The following is a 21,793-nucleotide window of genomic DNA, read 5'->3' as shown; positions in this document are numbered from 1 at the left end:
AGCAGTCTCCAATTAACTGTGCTGATAGTATCAGGAGTGTTTTAAGAGTGTAAAGATTTTAACAAGATGGCCAATGCACTCCTAATAACAGTTTCCTAGGGGTAAGTTGCACTAAGTGGACCTCAGTAGGATTCTGAGTAGACCTGTTTAAAATGACTCCATGCATGTATTAAATTCAGATCTCCTTCTATCCCAGATTACTTTTGAAGTTATATAATAATTAATTTTTAAAAATATGCATTTTAGCAGATCAAATGACTAATGCATGTTTGAGATATCTAACGTAAAAATTCCCAGTTACTGAAAAAAGAAACAAAATTCTAGTTTAAGACACTCTCATGTAGACATCATGACAAGCTGAAGAAAGCTGAAAGCTTCAGACTTAAATCTCAGTGCATCATGTGAAAGAAAAGAGGAAATATGCAAAAATCGCAATTGACCAAGACAGTGCTCATCACAAACTCCTCAACTAATTTCATGCTCTCTTTTTTGATCTTAATATGTCACTGGGATTACATGCCCACAACAAGCACTTGCTAGCAGCCTTCTGTTTTTCTGTATCAAGAATTCCTACTTTATATGAGGGCACTTGATTTGGGAGGACATAGTGGTATCATAGGCATTTTGTCTCAAATAAAAGGTACTACATTTATTTATTCATTTGGTCAAGATGCTACATGACTAATGTTTTGCCAGTAAGGTAATACTGCCTAAATTTACAATTAAATGGCTTCAAAGATATGCCATAGCATTCTTTAAATTGATTTTTAGTTAAAATAGTTATACCGTATATAGTTGTGTATAAGTCAACCCGCATATAAGTCGAGGCACCTAATTTTACCACAAAAAACTGGGAAAACTTATTGACTCGCGTATAAGTCGAGGGTAGCTACTGGTAAATTTCAAAAATAAAAATAGATACCAATACAATTACATTAATTGGGGCATCAGTAGGTTAAATGTTTTTGAATATTTATTTCAAAGAAAAACAGTAAACTATCTCTGTAAGTGGAAAAGAGGGTCAACAAAAACAATATGGTCTCAACAATAACTTTAAAAGTACAAAAACCTTAGCTCAATCAGCAACCAGGCTAAAACACAAGAGTTAAAACCCTTCAAAACTGGATTTTTGGTCAGGGGAGGAATGTTTATGTTAGCAGTACCAACATTTCAGAGTATCTTTAGGAGACCCTCCTGATGATACCAGTCAGGTTTGGTGAAGTTTGGTTCAAGGGGTCCAAATTTATGGACCCTCAAAATGTAGCCCCATCTACTATTAGCTTCTATTGGAAACAATGGGGGATGGGGGCACCCCCTTTGGGGGTCCATAACTTTGGACTCCCTGAACCAAACTTTACCAAACTTGGGTGATATCATCAGGAGAGTCTCTTGAAAAATCCCTGAATTTTTGGTGCCGCTATCCTAAAAACCGTGCCCCCTAGCGGCCAACAAAGTAAAAACCCTAAAATATTTTTTAAAATACACCTGACTCGCATATAAGTCGAGGAGGGCTTTTTCAGCACAAAAAATGTGCTGAAAAATTCGACTTATATACTGACTTATATACGGTATCTATTTTTGTCCACTAAGGAAAAACACCAGAGTGAAACAGCCCAGCAGGAGAATTAATCATGGCTTCTCAAATGAATGCTTTAGTAAGATGGTTTGCATTACTTTTCTAAAGGAGGATGTAAGTGGATTGGTAAACTATAGTAGTATATTATATATAGTATATATACACTATATATAGTATATTATGTATTAATTTGCTGCATTTCAAATATGTTATTTAGTGATTAATTTATATTGATTTTATGCTTATTTGTATTTGAATTTTATGTTGTTCACCGCCCAGAGCCCTTCGGGGGTTGGGCGGTATATAAGTTCAAAAATTAATTAATTAATTAATTAAATTAATTAACTAATTAATTACTTAATTACTAGTGTTGGGAACAATTAAATATCTGCCCTTAGACATGAGCAAAACGCTCTCAGATGTTCTCAACTGTATGCTTATCTATTCATTTAGGAAGAAATGACTGTATTGCTTAAACTGAGATGAGCAATACAGGCAATGAAGCATTACAAAATATAGTCAAAACTAAACCCATCAGCACAGAAGTAAACTAAACCCATCAGCACAGAAGTGAACAGATGAGAAGGGTACAGAAGAAAATACATGTGACCCTTTCTTCTATACCAGTAAAAACCTACTGGTTTTTGGATCTGGTTCAAAAGTGACAGGTTTTAACTTGACTAGTAACTAACACTTTCCTGACCTAATATGCTCCCTCTCCAATACATCTTGTCCTGCCCATCAGTAGACGTAAGAGTAGCTCCTACTTTTTTCCCTGGTATTCTGAAACAAAAATAAGCTGGTCACTTGAAGTTATCTGATGACAAAGTTTGTTGCCATTAAAATTGGCATTTCAAATATGCATCAGGAAGCCATTCACACAAATCAAACAAAACATAGCTGAAAATATCTTCACTGATCCCAGAGAAATCCATTCATCAAAGTCAAATAACTGCAAATAAGGAAATCTAAGGTTCTTTGCTGCCCACTCCTGTCCATTGAAAACATGTTAAAAAATGAGTTTCAAGGACAGCAAATCTGAGGTGCTGCCAAAGGCCAGATACTCCAAGGTGCTACCATTTCTTTGCCACTTGCTCTCTGAAACATTTAAGAGAAAATTACCTGATAAATCTTGTGATTTTCCAGATACTCTGGCACGTTTCGCTCGATGACCAAAGTTTTCTGTAGCAGAAGTAGAGGCACCCTAGCAAGTTTTCAGAAAAAGAGATTAGCCAAGTTGCAGTTCTAAAATACACTGGACCTCCCTCTTTTGCATGCATGTGTAGAACTCCCTCCCAGCAATTCCTATCCCCTAGTATGGTGAAGAACCATGGCTAAGGATGTATATTTGGACAGTGTAAGTCAGAATATATTCTTTTAAAATCTTATTGGTATTTTTCAGATATATTTGAAAACCTGGAGAAACATTTGGGTTTCCTGAAATGCTGTAAGTTAGGTCCTGAAAAATTCTGGAAATATCTGGGGCTGGCATTCTAAGGCCTGTCTTTCTTCCATTTTACAAATTTCCCAAGCACTGGGAAAGAGGGGGAAAGAGGCAGCTTTCCCAGGCAATGGGATCAGACATTAAGGGGAGTATAAGAACGACCCATTGGATACTCACCGTGAAGGGGTCTTCTCCTGGGTGGTTGTAGGCCATCTTGTTTGGGTTATTCTCCACCATCAATCAAGGAGGCAGGAAATATACTTTGGTCACTTCCTGTAGGCGGGTCATAGCCATCTTGCCCCAGTATCTGACTAGCTGAGGATCGGACTCACCACAATGAGACAAGAACAATGGAACCACAACAACACACACAATAACATGCTGAAAAAAACTAACCTAACCTAACAAGTCTGGAAGGGACCAAAGCTCAAAGGAATCCTCACAGGCTCTGAAACTCTAGCTTGGAACGTTAACATTGCAATTTTATATATGAAACACATTACCGGAGAAGAACGAGAATAGGGAGGGCCAAAATGGCCTACAACCACCCAGAAGACCCCTTCACAGTGAGTATCCAATGGGTCGCTTCTCTCTGGATGGTGTAGCGCCATACTTATTTGGGTACTCCCAAGCCAGTGACCTGTAGGGTGGGTTCTGTTAATCTCCAATAATGTACGCCAGGATTCTCCTTCCAAAGGAGGCCTGAACAGCATCCAGAGAGGTCAACCTTTAGTGCCTCTGGCTCACAAAGAAGAGGGGAGGCTCCCAGTGGCCACCCTACAGCTATCTGTTCTAGGGACACCGTGGCTTGACCAAGGCACATGCTAGTGGTCGCGACTGGTAGAGTGGGGCTGCGGATGCCACTGGGTACCGGTGGACGGCTGGCCTTGTGTGCCTCAATGACGCAGGCCCTAATGCTGGAACTAACGGCTGGAGAAGACATGGCCTCACCTACCCTAGGGGGAACTGAGTTAATAAACAGGGACTCACATTCTCTGATATTTTCCTTGTGTATGAAAGGCACTCAGGGACCAATGCACATCCAGGTGGTGCCATAAACGTTCCCTGGGATGGGTAGGGTTGGAGCAAAAGTTAGGCAGAACCACCTCCTTGTCATTGGGTGGTTCGAACTTAAAAATATTTATTTTTGTTAATAAGGATAATGGATTTATGCTTGTTGTTCGTATCCCACTGGGATACAATGGGATACGATGTCACCAATGGGATACAATGACAACTTGTCACCACTGGGATACAATGATGACAGAGAGCGAGGGTCATCTTGATGGCACCCTACTGGTCTTCCCCATGGTTTTAGTGATTCGAGGATTATCAGAGACACCGCTCTTAATCCTTTTGACGGTTCCCAGTTAACCTTCCCAGTTAATCCTTTTGACGGTTCCCAGGGTTACCTGTGGCGTTTGGTTCAGTTTGACCGCATGGTTCTTGAACAGAACAGTAGGAGAAGGAAGAGCTATTCAAACAACAAGACTGAGATGTTGCTAGCCTCATGTTGTCCATCCACCACCAGGATTCACAGATCTTCCTGGAAAGCGTTTGTTTGCTGGTGCAGGGGGAAGCTAATCACACCAGAGACTCTGTCACTAGATGTCATCCTAGATTACCCACAAGTTGGTCTCAAGCCCAGCCTTTATAGAATTGTGATTTCACTGGGGACATCCCCATTTTTCTTGGGGGCTGTGAAGAAGTGGAAGTATACCCCCCTTCCCACATGGTCCAACAGCACGGACTCTATGGCCCTGATTAAGGTAAGAAGAGAGATTGCCCACTTAAGCCTGACCCGTTTTTCTGGAGTGAAGCTGCTCGGTGAAGGGAGGAACCTGTCTTGTGGCAACAAATGGAACTCTAAGGTGAAACCGGAAGAAACTATGTTCCGGACCCACTGGGCGGCATGGGTTTCCATCCACTGGTGACAAAAAGACAGGAGACGCCTGTCTATCGAAATGCCCACATAGCCACGCCTTGTTGCTGGCACTAGAGTCAGGTCGAAAGGACTTATTGGACTTGTGCTGGCCGCAAAAATCCTGCCACTTAAAATTACTCATCCCTGGCAGGACTAGAACCGGCAAGCTTTTAGACTGCAACACAAAGGCTGCATTACCCAACTAAGCCACAGAAGCTCTAGTCAGAGAAAAGGGTTGCGTCTGCCAGCCTGCTGTTCTTCCCTTCCGGTAGGGGGGAGAGGATGAGCGAGAGGCCCTAAAGGCCGGCTTGGGTGTAAACCTGGTCTTGTCTAACCTGACAGATCCGGGCATGGCTCTCTTGTTATCTTTGTTTTCAACCAGGATCCTATCAAACTCCGAACCAAAGAGGGCACCCCCCCCTTACTGATTCCTTCCTGAGCCGTTGAGACCTGTAATACGTTAGCTGCAGCGACAGGTTGGGCCTCCTGCGTTTTAGAAACTGGCTTTGGGTCAGAATCAGCCCATTTGAAAGTTTGGACCTTTTTGGTTGGGGACTGAGCGTGAGGTTTCTGAAACCTGTGATATCTGAAATGTCCTTCCTGAACAGGAGAAACAGATTGCCAATCCCTTCTTGTGTTGTGAGGGGGTATGTCACTGCCCTCTGAGTTGTACAAAGAGTCAGCCAGTCCCTATCCCTCCTACAGGGAATGGGGGATCTGGATCTGGAGCGAGGCCTTTGCCTGTAAGGAGGGAGAGTAGGGGATGGCTGCAGATGCTTAGAGACCTCCTTCCTGATGGAGGAACGCATTAAGGCTTCCAGCCGGTGATGGGAGAAGACGTTCCACTCTGAGGGAATGGCATATGCCATGTTGCTTTCCCTCCCCCTCCTCTCTCCCTCTTGCCTGGAGAATCCACCTAGATCGGAGGCCTCTGCCGCAGAAGCGTCCATCGGCTGCACAGTTGGAACACTGGCAGTGGAAAAGGGATCAAGGTGGGAAGATGACCCACCATCCTCTCGGTGCCTCCCCTCTTCGCGGCTGCAGCCACTGCTCTCACGCCCAGACGCTCCCTGGCACCCTGTACAGGGGCTGGTCGAGCGTGCGCGCCGACCTGAGCGCCGAGAGGGCGATGGTGAAGAGGCCCACTGGCTAGCCCCACGGCTGCCCTGGGACCAGCCGGTGCGCACTTCCCTCTCAGCCACACGGCTGCGCGGGGGAGAGCGGGAGGCTCGACTGGCAGACCTGGTCACTGCCCTCTGTGTTCTCCATTGCCGAGCGGCAGAATCCCTCCTTGTGAGGAGAAAATGGCACCGACGCCATAGCCGCTGAAGGGAAGGCTTTTTTGGCGGGAAGAGGGAAACACAAGGAGGGAAGGGACCACAGACACAGAGTTACAAGGAAAAAAGACTACAAACTCTCACAGACACAGAAAGGAGTTTTGGGGATCCAAAGGACACAAAGCCTATCAATAAGCAAAGAGCCTGTTGAAATTGCTGCACTCCCTGAAGAGGCAGGAAGATACTGGAGCAAGACGGCTACGACCCGCCTACAGGAAGTGACTAAAGTATATTTCCTGCCTCCTTGATTGATGGTAGAGAACAACCCAAACAAGATGGCCTACACCATCCAGGAGAACACCAGATGCAATAGTGAGGGACTACTTAGCCAAGCCTTACAAGTTGCATGCCACCAATCTGCTGAGGTACTAGTCCAGGAAAGTGACAGCCTGGGCCAGCCCTCTCATCTGTGGCTTAGATGCTCTTCTCATGCCCTCTGACGAGAAGAAGAAGAGTTTAATTTTATATCTCACTTTTCTCAACCATAAGGAGTCTCAAAGCAGCTTACAAACTCCTTCCCTTCCCACAACGGACATCTTGTGAGGTAGGTGAGATTGAGAGAGTTCTGAAAGAACTGTAACTGGTCCAAGGTCACACAGCAGGCTTCATGTGGAGGAGTGAGAAAGCAAGTTTCATCAGATTAGAATCCACCACTCTTAACCAGTAGACCTCACTGGCTCTCAAGAATTAAGAGCGTGTTTTTTTTCCCAGATGGGCACACACACACTACCCTGGAGGACTGAGCAAATGCCTTCCTGAAGGTCAGTTCTGTCACTCTTCGAACATTCAGCCCTGGATTTTGTGAGTGAAGTGAGCATTTGCTTGTGCCTGCATCCTCTTAGTATGTGTTGGGGTGTCAGGGAAAAAAACTTTCCCCAAATCTTTAAATTTACAAAGAGAAGCAGGAAAATTGTACAATTTAAATGTCCACTTTTTGAAATCCCATTCCAAATTGTGCTCTAACACCTGTATAGCATGTGGGAATACTGGAAGAGCTTAGCGCCTCTTGGCACAATTTTGTGCAGAAAATAAATAAATGCAGTGCAAAAAATACTGTACCTGCCACTCTCAAAGAACCAGGGGGCATTCATTGAAAATGCTGGGGGGAAGAATTAGGACTAATAAAAGGAAACACTTCTTCACGCAACGTGTGATTGGTGTTTGGAATATGCTGCCACAGGAGGTGGTGATGGCCACTAACCTGGATAGCTTTAAAAGGGGCTTGGACAGATTTATGGAGGAGAAGTCGATTTATGGCTACCAATCTTGATCCTCTTTGATTTGAGATTGCAAATGCCTTAACAGTCCAGGTGCTTGGGAGCAACAGCCGCAGAAGGCCATTGCTTTCACATTCTGCATGTGAGCTCCCAAAGGCACCTGGTGGGCCACTGCGAGTAGCAGAGAGCTGGACTAGATGGACTCTGGTCTGATCCAGCTGGCTTGTTCTTATGTTCTTATGTTCTTAAAGAATCCCCCCCCCCCCCCAATAAATATCACTGGAAAAAGAAACGTTGGGAAAAGATAGACAACTATCTCAATTAAAACAAGCAGAACTCACAAAAGCACCTAAAATGAAGCTCATACGTATGTGAAGAAGTGTTTTGATATCAGTTCTATTTGTATTTGAAGGCTTTTGGCTAATGGGTGCTCCAGTGTGTTTATTAGCTTCTCTGCCCTGGAGAAAGCGTAGAAATTTTTCCATACTGCAAACATTGGGGATAAATAGGATGATGGAGGTCACCTTGATCAGGGGGTTTGCAGAATTAGATCCCTAGATCAGAGTGCCTGAAAGTTGGGGGGGGGTTGCACTTAGTGGATAAACCGGATTACGTTTGTTGAGATTTTGGTATAATTTGCTTGAAAAACAGCCACTCTTGTCCTTCCCCTGTTGGGAATAATGAACCAATTTTGGGGGTGGGGGGAAATTCTGGGAGAAAAACAAAACCTGGAGCTATATCCTAAAATGTTATTAGGATCCCAAATAATCCAGAATACTGATATGGAAACGGTTCCCAAAATCTTAATCCAAAAAATACTGATTTGTTTTTTAAATGCATGCCTCTAATAATGGCCACTGTATTATTCCTATTAAGAAGGAATAGTACGATTGTTTTATAAATACCTCCATGCTGCTCTTTGTAGGGCAAGCTGTTCTTTTAGGTAAAAGAGTTTTTCTGCGAAGTTGGTATGGACTATTTTGTGCACCAGGACCTGATTCTTCTGCAACCATATCTGCAAGTACATCATCATCTGCCAAACAAACAAATACAGATACCGAAGTTACATTAATGCATAAAATAATTCAAGCTGATTAAACAAAAGAAATATATGTAATATTTATTACTTAGATTTACACTTAAAAACAACATGGACATACTTCTGAACATGTAAATTGTTACATCTTTTCCCCTAGACAGCAAGGGCTTCTTACAAGGGGGAAGCCTCCAATGTTATAAACATCATTAGTATCAATAAAATATACTAATTTTGTCATTTTACCCAGTCTGAGTTAATTACGAAACATGATGTAGTAGAGATCTTTTTAACAAGTATGACACAAATCAGGGCCTTTCATGAGACAGTTCCACTTTAGTATGCCCCCCACACAGTACGGGTCCCCAAATTTTTTGAGCCTGTTTTGGAATTCTAACATGGCATGGTGGGGGAATCAACAAAATGGCTGCCAAACATGGCAGAGCAAGCCACGAAATGATTGTTACAGTTTAACTTCAGTAAGATAGTGTGCATTCAAGTGCTATAGTGGCAACTACTGCAAATGTAGCATTTACAAAAATCCGCACAACCATTCAAATCTCCAATAGTCCATCAGAACTCCTGCATGTAAGCTCCCAAAGGCATCTGGTGGGCCACTGAGAGTAGCAGAATTCTGGACAAGATGGACTCTGGTCTGATCCAGCAGGCTCTTTCTTATGTTCTTAACTGCATATTTAATAATCCTTGCTACTCAACTATCAAACTGTTCACCTTTGTCCCATCTGTATTACATGATTACTCTGTAGCACTTTCCTATACATGCAGGGTACTGTGGCTAGGCTTGGAACCCAGATGCAAGTACCTATCTAATGAATATTTTCATGGACACACATTTACAGGCTCCTTACTTTCGCTTGTTGGGGATACACATATTATATCCTATATGTTCTCAAGTATATACCTCTGAGAAAGGGTCTTAAAACATTTATGTTTATACAGGAGCTAACACAATACCAGTTCTACTTTGTTTATACCCTACCTCTGACCTGAATGGGGAACCAGAACCTAAACTGATATCTGATCCTCCATTTTACATTCACAACAATCCTTTGAGATGGGTTAGGTTGAGAGTGCATAAATGGCTGAAGATTACCCAGCAAGCTGTGGCTCAAGATTACCCAGCAAGATTACCCAGCAACCAGGTGTGAAGGACAGTTTAATATTAGGTATATATTATCGTCCCCCTGACCAAAGTGCACAAGAGGATTCTGAGATGGAAAAAGAAATTAGAGAGGCCAACAAAAACAAAAATGTAGTGGTAATGGGTGATTTTAACTATCCCCATATAAACTGGAAAAATGCATGTTCAGGTCATAGTAAGGAGAGAGCATTCCTGGATATGCTAAATGACTGTGGCTTAGAGCAGATGGTTGTGGAACCAACCAGGGGAGAGGTGATCCTAGATCTAATTCCTATGTGGGGACCCAGGACCTGGGTGCAGGGAAGTCAGTGTTGTTGAGTCGATAGGGAACAGCCACCACAATGCTGTCAGATTCAGTATCTCAGCATGCTAACAAGTGGCAACTACTAATGTAGTTACATCTCGGCCTTCAGAAAGGTGAAATTTCTCAAAGATGAGGGGATAGTGCGCAGGAAGCTGGAAAGGGAAAATCAAGAGAGTCAAACTGTCCAGGATGCTTGGAAAAGGTTATTATTTAAAAACACAGTAATAAAAGCTCAGGGGCTGGAATGTGTTCCACAGGTGTAGAAAAGCTGCAGCACCCAGTCCAAAAGAAAGCCACCATGGTTAACAAGGAGAGGCTGAGGAAATTATCAGAAAAAAGAAAAAATGTCTTTTTTTAGGAAATGGACGGAAGTCCAGTTTCATTCGATGAAGAATATGAGAGGGGAACACAAAATGGTGGCAAAAAGAGAAGCCAAGTTAGCTGTAAGGGGAGGCAAAAAAGGATTATTATGAGGAACGATGGCCTTGAACATCAAGACATTCAGGCAAACAAACAGTTCTTCAAGTACATCAAAAAAAGCAGGAAGCCAAAAGCAAGGGAAGCGGTAGTCTGACAAGTTAGGATGACAAAGGAACAAAGGGTGTGCTAAAAAGATGGCAGGGAGATTGCAGAGAAGTTGAATGGAATTCTTTTGCATCTGTCTTCACTCCAAGAGGAGGTGAGGAACATTCCTGCACCTGAACCAAGCTTCTTAGTGAGGCTTAATCCGGAGGAACTAGCTTAAGATAGTGGTAGACAAGGAAGAAGTTCTGGCAGCCATTGATAAACTAAATGTTACCAAATCCCCTGGCCCAGATTGCATTCACCCAAGAGTTCTTAAAGAGCATTCAAGCATGAAATTGCTGATCTTCTCTAATCTTTAATATGCAACTTATCCCTGAAATCAGGTGGCTCCATCCCTGAAGACTGGAAGATGGCCAATGTCACACCAATCTTTAAGGTAAAGGATCTAGGGGGCCCTTGAAATTACAGGCCAGTCAGTTGGACATCTGTTCCTGGTAAATTAGTAGAATCTATCATTAAAGATAAAATTATAAAACATGGTAGAAAAAGCAAAGACCTGCTGAGAAAGAGAGTCAGCATGGCTTTTGTGCAGAGGCAAATCCTGTCTTACAAACTTACTTCAGAGTTCTTTGAGGGTGTAAACAGACATGTGGATAAGGGGGAACCAGTGGACATTGTCTACTTGGATTTCCCTAAAAGGCTTTTTGACCAAAGCCCCTCACCGTGAGACCTGCTTGGAGGAAAAAACTCCAGCAATGAAGGAATTAGGAGGGGAAGTCCTCCTATGGATTAAAAAAAATTGCTGGAGAAACAGGGAAACAAAGAGCGGGTACGTAGAAATGGGAAGTTCTCACCAATGGAGAGATGTCGGAAAGTGGTGTCCCCAAGGATCCGCTTTTGGGACCAGTGCTCTTTAACTTATTCATAAAATGACCTGGAAGTAGGTGGGTAGCATGCAGGTGGCCAAGTTCTGCAGATGATACCTAAATTCATGTAGGGTGGTGAGAACCACAAAGGATTGGGCGTAAGAGCTCCAAGCCGGACCTTGATAAATTAGGGTGAGTGGGCCCAGAAATGGCAAATGCAGTTCAATGGGAAGCAAATGTAAAAGTGGGATGCACATAAAAGGGCAAAAAAATCCAAAACTTCACATTAACATCGCTTACAGGGGAATAAAAGCTATCAGTCACAGACCAGGAAAGGGATTTAGGCGCCCAGTTGATAGTTCCATGGGAATGTCAACTCAATGCATGGCAGCTGTAAAAAGGCAAACCTCTGCGTTGGGGATCATTAGAAAAGGAATTGATTAAATAAAACTGCAAAGATTGTCATGCCCTTATATAAAGCAGTGGTGCGACCGGGCACTTGGAGAGTACTGTGTCCAGTTCTGGTCACGTGATCTCAAAAAAAAAAGCATATTGAGGAGATAAGCAAGTGCAGAGAAGGGCAACAAGGATGATTGAGGGGACTGGAGCACCTTTCCTATGAGGAGAGGCTGCAAGCGTTGGGGACTCCTTTTTTTTTTAGTTTGGAGAGTGAGGCGGCTGAGGGCAGATATATGGATTGAAGTCCTATAAAATTGTATGCATGGGTATGAAAATGTTGACAGAGAGAAATTTTTTCTCTCTTTCTCACAATACTAGAACCAGAGGGGCATTCATTGAAAATGCTGGGGAAGAACAGGATTAGGACATTAAAGGAAACACTTCTTCAATGCTAACGCGTGTGATTGGTGTTTGGAATATGCTACCACAGGAGGTGCAGTGATGGCCACTAACCTGGATAGCTTTAAAAGGGGCTTACGGACAGATTTATGGAGGAGAAGTCGATTTATGGCTACCAATCTTGATCCTCCTTGATCTGAGATTGCAAATGCCTTAGCAGACCAGGTGATCGGGAGCAACAGCCGCAGAAGGCCATTGCGTTCACCTCCTGCATGTGAGCTCCCAAAGGCACCTGGTGGGCCACTGCGAGTAGCAGAGAGCTGGACTAGATGGACTCTGGTCTGATCCAGCTGGCCTGTTCTTATGTTCTTAAGCTTATTACCCAGCAAGCTTTATGGCAAAGTGGGCATTTTAACCTGGGTCTCCCAAATCCTGCTCTGACATTCTAACCATTATGCAACACTGCCTTTATAAATATACATCACATGTAGCAGTTTTACAAAACTTTTCTATTACCCATCTACAATAATGGACTGCTTATCTCTTCTTAATCTGGCATGGGATACAGGTTCATTTTTTTTCAAATTGATACAAGGGATAACAGGTCATAGAGCAGTGATGGCGAACCTTTTCGAGACCGAGTGCCCAAATTGCAACCCAAAGCCTACTTATTTATCGCAAAGTGCCAACACGGCAATGTAACCTGAGGCAATGTAACCTGAATACTGAGGTTTTAGTTTAGAAAAAAAGGTTGGCTCCGAGGTGTGCGTTACTCGGGAGTAAGCTTCGTGGTAATCGGTGGCTCTGCTTTGAAGCAACCATGCAACTCTTCCAACAGGTGAATCATGACCCTATGAGGGTTTACTCAGAAGCAAGCCCTATTGCCAGCAACTGAGCTTACTCCCAGGTAAAGGATCGTGCTTTAGTTCTTCGAATGAAAATCAGTGGGGTTTAACAGCGCTTTTCAGGGTTACCTACACTGCTTCTCCAAAACTAGGTCTTAGGTTTAATGCTAATAATTGAGCCAAGCAGCCCAGGCCAGCCTAGATGTGTGTGTGTGGTGGGGGAGACTCTGTTTGCACGTGCCCACAGAGAGGGCTCTGAGTGCCATCTCTGGCACCCGTGCCATAGGTTCACCACCATTGTCATAGAGGAAAGGCTTACCAGGGGAAACATAACTGAGTTCAAAATTGGAAATACAAACAATATTTCATAAATACAAGATTGATTCAAAGATTATTGTTCCAAACTGTGGAGCCTTCAACTAATACAACAAGCCTTGCTTAAACAAATGAAGAGTGATCCACTGGTAGAATTCTCCTTTGTATCACAGGAAGGTTCCACTGTTAGCGGAATGATGACCTGAACCAATCCAATGCAATCGTATACATGTTTACTGAGAAATAAATGCCATTTTATTGAACAGGGCTTATGCCCAGGTAAATCTACAGACTTTAACAGAAAAAACCTGCATTTTTCATAGTTATGAGGTAGATAAGAGTTTTGTTCAAATAATAGTGATAAATAGAACTAATATTCAATATAGAGTTGCAAATATCTTAATTTTGCTATTTGGGAAAATAAAAATAAAATAGAAGTCAGGCTGAGGAATACTACAGTAAACGAACAAAAGTAGTTTATTTTCTGGCTTAGAAATAATGGCCTAGATTCAAAGAATTCTACTTTTTTTACAATAAAATAAGAAGTCCTGGGGCATTTGCTTCTCAAAAAGATGTCTGCTTTCCCTCATAACAAACCTGTATTGAAACAGGAGGTGGGAGGGGATATATCTAGGGCAGGGTCAGCAACCCGCTGGCTCAAGCGAGCACGCGATGGGCTCTTCTCCGCTGTTCCCATTGCTGCCCAGGAGCCGGTGCCGCTGGCTCACCGCCTAACTCTGGCGCAGGAGCAGGGCTGGGCGATCACCGCCTCGGGTCGGCCGCGCCGAGCCGCCGGGTCTTCAACCCTCGCCCCGCGCGAGAGCAGGGCTGGCGATCAATCGACCGGGCAAGGCCGGCAAGGCCCAGCCGCCGGGCTCCCTACCCCCCCCTGCGCCGAGCAGGCCGCAGCCGGGCCCATCTATGCCTGCCCTGCAGGCGTGGGGTGTGTGAGCAGGCGGGGGGGCGCGAGCGAGCAAGTGGGCGGGGGAGCGGAGGGGGGGGCGAAGCGAAAGCCAGTGGTGGGGAGCAGGGGAGGGGGAGCCAAATGGCTCTTTGAGGGGAAAAGGTTCCCGACCCCTGATCTAGGGTATGCCACATCATAATAAAGATATCCTCACTGGACATGCCCAGCCCTTTGCTGTTTTTTTAACCTAATGCAGCCCTTTGAATCCTGGCCAGTTCCTACACTTTCGCATCAGCATACATAAATCAGAACAAATGTCTTATTTTCAGGAAAAATAGACTTCAAAAATAAGTGTCCCAATAACAGAGAAATCATACAAGAATTGTGAAAATTTTGACAACACTGAACTCATCAAAGGTTTTTTTGTACACAAAATTATCCACCCTGAACCACTATTCAATTATTTATATTCGACTCTAGATCAATAAATAAGACAATTCTTGTAAAAGTAGCGAAGCTCCAGTATTTCTCTCAACAAACTCAGTTCAAAGATTCTGGATTCAATTCTGAACTTTCGCTTTGAGCTTCACAGTCATAAAAAAAATGGAAGGGCTACATTAATTGAAACAAAGTTCTTTATTTTATTTATTCATTGAACATACCCTTTCAAACATGTATTGATTTCATTTTACTGGATACTGAAGACAGAAAAGCCAAAGCAAGCAACAAGGTTCACTGTTTCACTATAACAACCAACTTCAAGTGTTTCTCAGCTTCTTTTCCTCTCTTCCCCATCCCTTATATTGGCGCAGAAATTAATCACTGGCATGGCAAACTGCCGTACTGTTAAGTCAAACAACAAACTTTGATTTGTTCTCTCCTCCCTCCAAATCAGAATTAAGCCAGAGTTTGGAATTCTAGTTTGGAAGGAATGGAACAGTTTATGGTTTGGTCTTGTGAAAGAATAATCTATACTTTTCAGCAAAAATGGAAATGATTACTTTCTGAACCAGGAACAAAGTGAAGATGGAGAGCGGACCATTGGATACTTACTGGGAAGGGTCCTTCTCCTGGGGGATAGTAAGCCATCTTGGATTGGGTGGTTTCGCACCCCAGTCTCTGGGAGGCAGGAAGTTGTTGTTTGAATTTCCTGTCTGGTCGTTGCCTTCCATTCTGATCCAGTATTTTCAACTAACAAAGCTATATAACATTCAACTTTAACATTGAACCAAACAAACTCGTCACACAGGGAAGGATGAACAACATGGTAACAGGAAACATGGGAAACTATCCCTTTAATCTCCTAACCCATTTGTGTGATTTCAACTGAGAAAAGGTGGAATAAAGGAACACATCTTGATCATAAGCCATGGGAGGGCCAAGATGGCTTACTATCCATTATTCTGCATGTGCGGAATGAGCTATAGATTGTGGGTTCTGACCCAGGGCAATAACTGGGGCCAGTCCAGAAGCTCCTCAGCTTTGCGGCACCAGGTCAGTCACAGGGAGCCTGGTTCGCTTTCCCCCTGCATCCCCTGAGCCCCTTGAGTGGTGCAGAAGAAGGCTGCACAGGACCTGAAGGGCAGAAGACACAAAACACTTGGCAGCCCTGCACCACCCCAGCCTCAACTGCAAACAGGAGTGTTTGCAGGAGCAGGGCTGGGGCAATAGTCAGGTGCAGGTAATTACCAACTGCTTGGGCAGTCTCCTGTTGAAAGAGGCTGGGAAACAGGAGGCTATGTGGAAGCAATGAATCTGTTTGCTACTGCCCTAGCTGTGTGTGCACTGTCTTCTTCATTTTGACCTTGGTCTGGACTTATGTCTGGATTTGATGGCTGAAGAGGAGAGATTTGGATTTGATGTCTGTGCTGACCCTGGACCTTAACTATTGTGTACTGTCTGTTTGTGTCCATGACACGTACATCAGTTTAAAAAGGGGGAAACTATGCAGCATAAATAATTGAAATAAACACAAATAAAATTCCTGATGTAAACTAGATAAATAATAAAATTAATTCAAAATATTAGTACATAAATATTATTTTCTCTTTCCCTCCTTCAGGCAACCCTCATATCTTCTTCCCTTTCCCTGCTTATTCTCTCCTCCTCAGCCATCCATCAATGTACCTAATCTGCCTCCCATTGTCAGCTATATTTATTTTTTATTGATTTCATTTATAATCCACTTTTCTTCACAGTGGGAACCAAGGAAGCTTATAGTATTCTCTCATTTTTATCCACACAACTACCTTGTGAAGTAGTTTAGGCTAAAAGTTCATGACTGTTCCAAAATAACTCAGTAAGCTTCCAGAGATAGATGCGAATTTGAACCTTGGTCACCCAGACCCTACTCTGAAGCTCTGCTACACCCTGATGGCCCTGACTAGTTGAAAAAGTAGGATAAAAATGTTTTAAATCCAAAAAAATTGATTATGCAGCTCACATAACTTGTGCACTGCAGAATTATGGGGGCGGGGGGGATGATTAATTTCTGCTTGGCTCTCTCTATACATGCAAGGCAACAAAGCAAGGTAATATTACCTTGCAAGAACATAAGAACATAAGAACAAGCCAGCTGGATCAGACCAGAGTCCATCTAGTCCAGATCTTTGCTACTCGCAGTGGCCCACCAGGTGCCTTTGGGAGCTCACATGCAGGATGTGAAAGCAATGGCCTTCTGTGGCTGTTGCTCCCGATCACCTGGTCTGTTAAGGCATTTGCAATCTCAGATCAAAGAGGATCAAGATTGGTAGCCATAAATCGACTTCTCCTCCATAAACCTGTCTAAGCCCCTTTTAAAGCTATCCAGGCTAGTGGCCATTACCACCTCCTGTCGCAGCATATTCCAAACACCAATCACACGTTGCATGAAGAAGTGTTTCCTTTTATTAGTCCTAATTCTTCCTAAGTCTACAACCCTACAAACCCTACAGACACTTATCTAGAAGAAAGTCTTATTGCATATTCTACTACGTACTTCTGAATGACATATATAAGTTGGGCTACAAGTTTCCATAAAGAAATGAGAGTCATCTGATTTACACTTCATCTTTTTCCCAACCAGGCCCTGTGAGGTAGATTAGGCTGAGAGCATAAGACTGGCCAAAGTTTGCATGCAGAGTGGGGATCTGAACTTCACTCTACTACAGGGGTAGGGAACCTTTCACACTCAAAGAGCCATTTGGACCCGTTTTCCACGGGAAAAGAAAACACTTGGAGCCGCAAATAATTTTTGATATTTAAAATAAAGATAACACTATGTATATTGGGGTTTTTTTTACCTTTTACTCCGCTCATTCTGAGAAGCGCATGGATGCGCCCGGCCTGCTGCCTGCAGGGCGGGCAAAGATGGGGCCAGCGGCTCGGCTCGTGGAGCCAAAGTGCAAGGGCAGAAGAGCCGCATGCGGCTCTCGAGCCACAGGTTCCCTACCCCTGCTCTACTAGATACAAGCCCAATGCTAACCACTTTACCTCACGTTGTGCCTACCAGATACAGGTATTTCCCTAGGCCATGGAATGGAAACATTTTACCCAGTTTGGTAGAATATACATAATTTGATGCCTTATCAGAGGATGGTTACAATAGAAGGCTCATAATAAACACATGCAATGCAATATTTGACCTACTGGATGATATTTATATGAAGTCATATAATGGCTTTTATCTTTACACCGCCCAGAGCCCTTCGGGGGTGGGCAGTATACCAAATTTAACAAACAAACAAACAAACTGATGATGATGATGACGACGACGACTGATAAAGATGTTTTTCCAGTTTTATTTTTGATGAGGGAAATACATCAGCAATATTACCATGAATTCAGTATTAAGCCATTTCATTTTTTAAAGGTTATTTTTTAAAAACATCGTATCTGAAACTTAATTTTTTAAAAATGATTTGTTTTGGGTTCTAGATTTTTATAAGCCTTGATAAGCATAGATTTTAATGCCTATGTCAAATTCCGATTTTAAAAACGTACTCCTTGCAAACATATATTGGAGAATATTAAAAACAAACATACTTTGCTAATCTTAATGTGTCTCTCAGCCAAACTATCTAATTCATGTTCAACAGGCCAGGCTGGTATCAGCCAAAATTCCAGACCCTGCCTTTTGGTCTCCCCACATGATGAAAACAAATTACTACATAGCTCAGAAAACTATTTTTATTGTTGCCAGGATCAGAATTCACAGCGCTGGGAGGCCTTAAGTCTTTACTGTAGCTCAAAATACTAATAAATAATAATAATAATTTTAAAAGGCATGAAATACTTCATACATGACCTGTCAGTAGTACAAATACAATAACCCTCTGAACTATTTTTGTTGGCATCTGATAAGGGCAAATATAGGTATTGCTCAAATGCTGTTCTACTCTTTTATTCAGAGTCAGAGCATGTATCACAAGCAGTTCAGTATCCAAACAGATTTTCTTTGACCCTGCAATTTGAGAGACACTATGCCATGGTAAAAACAGGCAACAACATTTCTTTTTTCAAAAATTAGCAAGCTTGACAGTGACATTTATGACAGAGTGCAATTTCATTTAGCATGTTCATTTAGAAGTCCCATTTAGTCAATGGGACTTACTTCAGTGTAAGTGTGCACAAGATTGTAGAATTATAGCCTGCATTTGAGTTACAAAGCAATTCCTAACAGCTGAATAATAATTTAAACTGAAACTCAGTTTTGCTCGAGGTTCCACCACAATATTTTCAGGGATAGAATTTCAATTTATCATATTCTTTAAAAAAATTATTTCCATCACTGGCAGCACAAAATCTTTCACTGTCTGGGATAGTGGCAACAGGTGCCACCATTACCTTGCCTTATCACCATTACTGCTGCCAAATCTGCCACCCAGAGAAGATAATTCTTCCTCTTTTCTTGCCCCAGAAAACTACACATATTCTCGATTTCAGTCACCATTTTGGTTGTCCTACTAACAGGCAACCAGAAATTCTGACCAAACTCTTGTGAAACAATGAGCTTTATGGAAATTTAGCCATGCATGGATGATTTACCACACTATTTTTAAAGAGGTATGGGGCTCTTGTTCCTTAGTGATGATGGCAGTTGTGTGGCTGATAGCAGGCATCTGGCTGGCAGAATGATTATTGGATACTTACCGTGAATGATCCTTCTCCTCTGAGCTAAGGAAGACATCTTGAGGGTGTTTCTCACCATCCACCCAGGGAGGCAGGAAATGAACATTTTTCCCCTTCCTGATTGTGATGAGACTGCCCATCATCCCTCAATCTGGAAACTCGCTAAAGCAGTCTTAAACTAATCAAGAACATTAACAACTTGAAGTAATTCACAAGTATAGCAGAAGGAGAATAAGCAGAGAAAGGAAAGAAGGTTGTCTTTTGCCTGGAATTGCAAGTTTTTGAGACTGTTGGGAAGGGATATGGAAAATAACATTTTTAAAAAGGGTTTTCTAATAGATTGAGTTCTGATGGGATAGTTCTTCAACGCTTTCCTCACATCTAAGCTATGCCATAATGCTTCAGTGAGAAGTCTGGGTCAGGAGCAGAAGAATGCAAGCCTACCTCTCACTCTATGTGGAATTTGGAAATGACTTCTAGACAGAAGGTACCAAATGTAGTACCACTTATCCTTTTAAAATGCACGCTTATCTGGATGAACAGAGAAGACACTAAGTTCAAATATCCGGCACACTGACCTAACTGCTATCAGAAAGATAGTCTTAAATCTCAGGAATTTCATTTGAACTGTAGTTAAAGATTCAAGGGGTGCTTGGTGAGTGTGTTGAGAACTGCATTCAACCTCCACAGCTGAAACCTATACACTGTCAATTAGTCCACCACCTTGGCTCGTCTATGGAACCCAAGCACATGCAGATGTTGAGTAAGCAGCCAGCCGTCTAGTCATGGGACAACTGTGGCCAGTGCCACAACTTGCCTTCTGAGTGTGGCCAACTGAAGGCCTGTCTGAAGACCCTCTTGCAGGAATGCTAGAATAGTAGGAATGTCCTGGAGGAGAGGATTCAATTTATTTCATTCAGACCAACACACATAGGCCTTCCATGTCACGTTATAAATCCTAATGGTAGGGTAGATTTCCTTCGGGAGACGAAGACAGTACTGATGACCATGTAACTCAGTCCTACTCTGATCAAGGACTTCCTTTCAACCTCCATGTAGTCAGGTTCAATATGGAGGGATTCAGATGAAGTACTGGCTCCCATAGCAACATGTCTCTGCTCAGCCTTAAGCATACAGGAGGTAATGTTGACATCTGGAGCAGAGTGGAGAACCACAGTCATTGTGGCAAATAAGGTGTGATCACTATCACTTCAGCTTTCACCTTCTGGATTTGCATAATAATCTGGAAAGAACTGATGTAAAATATACAAACATTTCAGCTTATACAGTCAATGGAATGTTCAGAGCTCAAAGGGTTAATTTAGAACACTTCAGGATTGGCTGTAAGAGGTGAACAGCATTATAAAGCCTGAGGAAAGGGAGTTCTGAAGAAAAAAAAAGAGTTCTGTTGTGAGAGCCAGAGTGAATGGTAGCTGTAAGGTAGCTCTGTTCTCTAAAAGCAGAGTGTCAATTCAGAGTGGGCAAGGTTTCTCTGAATTAAGTGCCAGGAAGGGCAAAATTTAGTAAAGGAATCTGTACAAGAGTTCCTGGAGTTAAACATAACATTGTTTAATTAATCACACTGGTGGCTTGGTTCTTTTTCCCCCTCTGATGAGAACCCCACTCAGATGTGAAGTGAAACTTCTGAGAAAAGGGGAGATATAGAAAGGATTGGAGCTTCAAGGGAACTAACCATCTTTCTATGACAAGTATCATGTGGGAGAGACACTCTTAAGTAGGAGAGTTTGTCTTAGTGTTAGTGTCCAAAGAACTGTGTGTGTAGTACTTACCTAAACATAAAAAGTAAGATTTTTTTTAGAAAAAGAGGCCTAGAAGTCATCATTAGAAGGAACACTTCATCTTTGGAGCCCTGCATGCTCAGGCCACCTTACAAGCTGATTAAATAATGAATGCTTGACTCCCACCCTTCTTGTCTTAAGGGGGGGGGGGGGCAGAGAAGGGAATCAGTAAGAATAGAGACGAAAGCAGAGGGTAATATGATAACAGTCAAGACTTGAGATCCATAATAAGGCTGTAAAGACAAGTGAAACTACAGATAAAATAGACTATAGAATATAATTAGAGTAGGAAAGACAACCTAAGAACTTTTCTCCCTAGCTAGGCAGGAAAAGAACTGAGGGAAGATGGGCAGTCTCATCACAACCAGGAAGGAGAAAAAAGTTTATTTCCTGCCTCCCAATTGGATGAATAGCAGTTATATTGATTGGGAAGGTACTCACTAAATATAGTGAGTAAGGGATTAAGAATCTATACTGAAGTGGGTAAGAGGAAAATTCCATGAAATGAGCAAAAAGAACCACATGGGTCATCTTGGACTATCCCAAGAACTGAATGCTATATGTGTTTGTGCTTTTGTATAAGATTTGTTGTCTACTTGCATGTCAGGAGTGTTTGGAACTGCACACATGTA

The 21,793-nt window shown here is 42.7% G+C and overlaps 1 protein-coding gene across 2 annotated transcripts in view; it reads right to left on the bottom strand.

The window, feature by feature from the left end:
• The window catches only part of FBXO11 (F-box protein 11), a 51,708-nt gene extending 43,177 nt beyond the window's left edge, over positions 1–8,531 (bottom strand). For both annotated transcript variants that reach the window (XM_048519333.1, XM_048519341.1), the window contains exons 1-2: positions 8,404–8,531; positions 2,699–2,780 (exon numbers count right to left, since the gene is read on the bottom strand). In XM_048519333.1, coding sequence (XP_048375290.1) covers positions 2,699–2,780; positions 8,404–8,511 — 190 coding nt within the window. In that variant the 5' untranslated portion in view covers positions 8,512–8,531. The remainder of the gene's footprint in view (positions 1–2,698; positions 2,781–8,403) is intronic.
• Positions 8,532–21,793: the final 13,262 nt, after the last annotated feature.

This window comes from Sphaerodactylus townsendi, linkage group LG01, assembly GCF_021028975.2.
Source record: "Sphaerodactylus townsendi isolate TG3544 linkage group LG01, MPM_Stown_v2.3, whole genome shotgun sequence".
Classification (NCBI taxonomy): domain Eukaryota; kingdom Metazoa; phylum Chordata; class Lepidosauria; order Squamata; family Sphaerodactylidae; genus Sphaerodactylus; species Sphaerodactylus townsendi.
This window is presented reverse-complemented; position numbering and strand designations above follow the sequence as displayed.